Source organism: Etheostoma spectabile, unplaced genomic scaffold, assembly GCF_008692095.1.
Source record: "Etheostoma spectabile isolate EspeVRDwgs_2016 unplaced genomic scaffold, UIUC_Espe_1.0 scaffold00570060, whole genome shotgun sequence".
In the NCBI taxonomy this organism is placed as follows: domain Eukaryota; kingdom Metazoa; phylum Chordata; class Actinopteri; order Perciformes; family Percidae; genus Etheostoma; species Etheostoma spectabile.
Genome location: NW_022605505.1, coordinates 46 through 5418, shown reverse-complemented (window position 1 = coordinate 5418; position 5373 = coordinate 46). Strand labels below are relative to the sequence as shown.

Below are 5373 nucleotides of genomic sequence, written 5' to 3'. Positions count from 1 at the left end.
TAGCAGCTAGCTTCTACAGTTAATGTCCACAGCCCAGACTAGCAGCTAGCCTCTACAGCTAATGTCCACAGCCCAGACTAGCAGCTAGCTTCTACAGCTAGGGTCCACGGCCCAGACTAGCAGCTAGCTTCTACACACCTAAGTAGCCCGTATGAGCAGATGTATGAGAATTAATTTAGCCAGTCTCATACATACGTTGTCCTAGGGAAAGGGGGGGCAATTAATTTTCCCAAGGGGCCACATGAGAAACAGGGGCTGTTGTGGAGGAAGTATCAAGGTAGTAAGTATTAAAAGCTAAATGTACAATGTATACGTCGATGTACATGTCACACGGAGGCCACTTGGAGAGATACCTGCTGCTGTACAAGCTGCTGATCTTTAGCTCATTAGATTGTCAGTAAGCTCCATCTAGTGGACAGAGAGTAGAACTCCATCATCTGATGGGGGACTTCTCTCACACTGACTGGGTCCAAGAGTGTATGGCTGCAGCCTGGAGCGTCCCATGTCATGCCGTTCCACCTGGCATCCCCGAGCTTGTACTTTACAAAATAAAAGATTGCATCTGGAATAAAAACTTTAAAAAAGAGGCTAGCTCTCTTACTTTTCAAAGTAAAAGCTCATGTCAACTATCATGCTAATAAATGAAATACTTGAAATATAAATATTTTTTTAAATATTTAAAAATACATGTCAGTCTCTAAAATAAATGCAGATTATAGGCAAACTAAGACTCCTGGGACCAGGTTGGACTGGTTCTGACGTCTCTCTGACTCTGAAGTTATGAAGACGTCACAGCGTCATCGGATCAAATGCACACCGACACCAGAAATTCATACGTTGTAGAATTATTCTATTAATGTCAAGAAGTAACACAGATGTAGAAGAAAGACATCCCTTTATACGTATATCTGGTGAGGGGAAATTCACATTGTTCACTCAGTTTGGTACATTTAATACACACTGGACAGTGAGGTATTGGCAGAGGTGGAAAATAATAAAATACATTACTTACGTTACTGTATTGAGCAGTTTTGTTGTGTATTTTTCAAGTAGTTTTCAAAATGTACTTGATTTTAAATGAAGGATTGTATTTTGCTACATTACAAATCCTATCGTTACTGAGTAAAAAGAAGTTAGACTAATGAAAACTGAAAGCTAGAAAATAATAAATCCCACCGTCTATAACCACTACACCAGACCTGGGCTTTCTTTTTGTGCCATTGTATGCAGCTTCTTCTTCTCTGGTTGCAAGGTGCAATTAAAAAGACGTAAAAGAAGTGTAACGTGAGGGAGCGGTCGGACCCATGGATGTATTAAGAGAACGGTCTGACCCCTGTGGCGGCGAGCTGAGAACTGAACGGGAGACATTAACATGGACGGGAATCAGCTGTTATCCTTCAAAAACATCAGCTCATGGGAAAGAAAGAGAGGTCGATACAGAGTGCCGAGGTTTTAACCAAACATGTACCAACATCGCCACAACACTACGCCATTTTCTGAAGGGGAGTTTCTAGTTACTTTTCAGGTTTTTACCCTTCTTGTCCAATGAAAACCACGTATCTCCAGATGTGTGTTGATGATGAATGTTTGTGATAAACTGAAGTATGATGTCACAAGAGTGTTGTAAAAAAGAATAAATCTGTAAAATAAGAAGAAACTAAATGTCAAAGTTCAACTCAGTTCAGTTTATTTAAGAAGAAGACAGATCAAATTAATAAAACAAAGGATTATACATGGGTTAAAAATCACAGAATTAGCCAAAAGCTCGCAAACCTCCCCCTGAACACAATCAGCTGTTCTCATGGCACAGGGAACATTTCACCAGTAGAAGGAAAAATGGATTCAATACAATTGCAGCAAATTTTGGACGCTAACTTGATGCCATCAGTGAAAAAGCTGAAGTTAAAGAGAGGACGGCTACAAATGGATAATGATCCTAAACACACCTCAAAACCACGGGGATTACATCAAGAGGCGTAAACTGAAGGTTTTGCCATGGCCTTCACAATCTCCTGACAACATAATGTAAAGCAGTGCGTGACAGACAGCCCAGAAATCTCAAAGAACTGGAAGACTTTTGGAAGGAAGAATGGGCAAAAATACCTCCAACAAGACTTAAAAACTCTTGGCTGGCTACAAGAAGGGGCCCAAAACCCAAACTTTTGTCCAAACTTTTGCAGACGTCATTTTTTTGTTTTCAGTTATTTTGAAAGTGTAAATGATGGAAATAAAATCTAACTTTTTGTGACATATTATACATATGTCTAATCTGCCATTTGATGCCTTTTGGAGATTTTTCCATCTTCTCTTGGCATCTTTACAGTGAGGAAAATAAGTATTTGAACACCCTATTTTGCAAGTTCTCCACTTAGAAATCATGGAGGGTCTGAAATTGTCCTCGTAGGTGCATGTCCACTGTGAGAGACATAATCTAAAAAAAACATCCAGAAATCACAATGTATGATTTTTTTTAACTATTTATTTGTATGATACAGCTGCAAATAAGTATTTGAACACCTGTCTATCAGCTACAAATCTGACCCTTGAAGACCTGTTAGTCTGCCTTCAAAATGTCCCCCCCCCCCACTCCATTTATTATCCTAAATTAGATGCACCTGTTTGAGGTTGTTAGCTGCATAAAGACACATGTCCACCCCATACAATCAGTAAGAATCCAACTACTAACATGGCCAAGACCAAAGAGCTCTCCAAAGACACCAGCGACTAAATTGTCCACCTCCACGAGGCTGGAAAGGGCTACGGGGACATGTCCAAGCAGCTTGGTGAAAAAAGGTCCACTGTTGGAGCAATCATTAGAAAATGGAAGAAGCTAAACATGACTGTCAATCTCCCTCGGACTGGGGCTCCATGCAAGATCTCACCTCGTGGGGTCTCCTAAGAAAGGTGAGAAATCAGCCCAGAACTACAGGCGAGGAGCTGGTCCAGGACCTGAAAAGAGCTGGGACCACCGTTTCCAGGGTTACTGTTGGTAATACACTAAGACGTCATGGTTTGAAATCATGCATGGCACGGAAGGTTCCCCTGCTTAAACCAGACCATGTCAAGGCCCGTCTTAAGACCAACGACCATTTGGATGATCCAGAGGAGTCATGGGAGGAAGTCATGTGGTCAGTTGAGAACAAAATAGAACTTTTTGGTCCTAATTCCACTAACCGTGTTTGGAGGAAGAAGAATGATGAGTACCATCCCAAGACCACCATCCCTACTATGAAGTATGGGGGGTAGCATCATGCTTTGGGGGGGTTCTGCACAGGGCGACTGCACTGTATTAAGGAGAGGAGGACCGGGGTCATGTATTGCGAGATTTTGGGGAACAACCTCCTTCCCTCAATTAGAGAGACTGATCTAGAGAAGATCTATGTGGAGGGGGGGGCAAAATCCCTTCTGCAGGGTGTCAAACCTGGTGAAGGACTACAAGAAACGTTTGACTACTGGAATTGCAAACAAAAGCTGCTGTGCCAAATATTAACATTGATTTTCTCAGGTGTTCAAATACTTATTTGCAGTTGTATCATACAAATAAATAGTTAAAAAAAACATACATTTCTGGATTTTTTTTTTAGATTATGTCTCTCCCAGTGGACATGCACCTACGATGACAATTTCAGACCCCCCGTGATTTCTAACTGGGAGAACTTGCAAAATAGCAGGGTGTTTAAATACTTATTTTCCTCACAGTATGCACATTAATAAAAATTTTACCTGGGTTCCCAACTTTCAAACCCCACCATAGTTATTGTTTTTTTCTTGAAGCTGCACTTTCACGTGTCTCTTTGTAGTTTTGCTTATTTAAAGCTAATGTATTTGTTCAGACTATTTCGGCTTCTCTCCGGTGTGAACACGTTGGTGAGATTTAAGGCTACTTCTCTGAGAAAACATTTTCCCACAGTGTTCACACGAGTACGGCTTCTCTCCGGTGTGAACACGCCGGTGTATTTTAAGATTACCGCGCTCAGAAAATGTTTTACCACATAGATCACAGCTGTACGGCTTCTCTCCAGTGTGAACACGTTGGTGAGATGTAAGATTACTACTCCGTGAAAACATTTTCCCACAGTGTTCACACCAATACGGCTTCTCTCCAGTGTGAAGACGCTGGTGAGCTTTAAGGCCACCAATCTGAGAAAATGTTTCTCCACAGTGTTCACACCTGTGCGGCTTCTCTCCAGCGTGAACAAGCTGGTGTCTTTTAAAGTCACAATTATCAGTAAAGGTTTTACCACATAGATCACAGCTGTACGGCTTCTCTCCAGTGTGTCTGCGCTGGTGACGTTTAAAGCCACTACTATTAGTAAAGGTTTTCCCACATTGATCACACCGGTACGGTTTGTCTCTGGTGTGAACACGTCGGTGGATTACTAGGCTCTCCTTCCTAACAAAGGTTTTACCACATAGATCACAGCTGTACGGCCTCTCTCCAGTGTGACTGCGTTGATGTAACGTTAGGGTTTTCTTCAGTGTGAAAGCTGCACCACATTGATCGCACCGGTACGGTTTCTCTCCGGTGTGAACATGTCTGTGGATTACTAGGCTATCCCTCCTAGAAAAGGTTTTACCACATAGATCACAGCTGTACGGCTTCTCTCCGGTGTGAACACGTTGGTGGATTACTAGGTTATCACCCCTAAAAAAGTTTTTACCACACATATCACAGCTGTACGGATTCTCTCCAGTGTGACTGCGTTGATGTATTATTAGGAAACTCTTCACTGTGAAAGCTGCCCCACATAGATCACAGCTGTGTCGATTGTGTCCAGTGTGAACTCTCTGATGAATCTTTAGAGTTCGAGATGTTGTGAAGGATTTGTCACAATATTGACAGTGGTGACATTTTGGTCCCTCTCCTCTTCTCTGTTTCTATAGCAACAGACAAACACAGAGAGAGAGAGAGAGAGACAGGGGAGCGAGAGAGAGAGACGAGAGAGAGAGAGAGAGAGCGTAGTGAACAACCTTATTAAACCCTGGACTTGCTCTCACTCTGTATCCAATAACTCATGACACAAAATTAAGGAAAATATGAGCGGTTGCAGACTGTTTTAGGAAGCAAATGTAGTGCTCATAACTTTTATTACTTCAGAAAATTTCTAGTAATAATGGGTACAGTAATAAATAGTTTAAACAAGGTGAAAACAAGGCTCCACACATTATCAGATCATTTAGACAGAAAAACTATTTACATATCAAACAAGTTAGACTAAAAGATGGACATAATACAGATGAAAATATTGTGACACTATGCAGCATCTGAATATTCAGGGGTAGCATATTACATGTAAATGTACTGTATTATATAGCGCTTGTCCTAGTCTTAACACTGTCAAAAGCGCTTTTACATCTACAGGAAAGATTCAC

The 5373-nt window shown here is 41.4% G+C and overlaps 1 protein-coding gene across 1 annotated transcript; it reads right to left on the bottom strand.

Annotated features, from left to right (window-relative positions):
* Positions 1 to 3809: 3809 nt before the first annotated feature.
* LOC116685576 (zinc finger protein 2 homolog) lies at positions 3810 to 4852 on the bottom strand (the record flags this gene model as incomplete). Its single annotated transcript, XM_032510580.1, has 1 exon — positions 3810 to 4852. A coding segment is annotated over one exon (1018 nt), but the record flags the coding sequence as incomplete, so codon positions are not given.
* Positions 4853 to 5373: the final 521 nt, after the last annotated feature.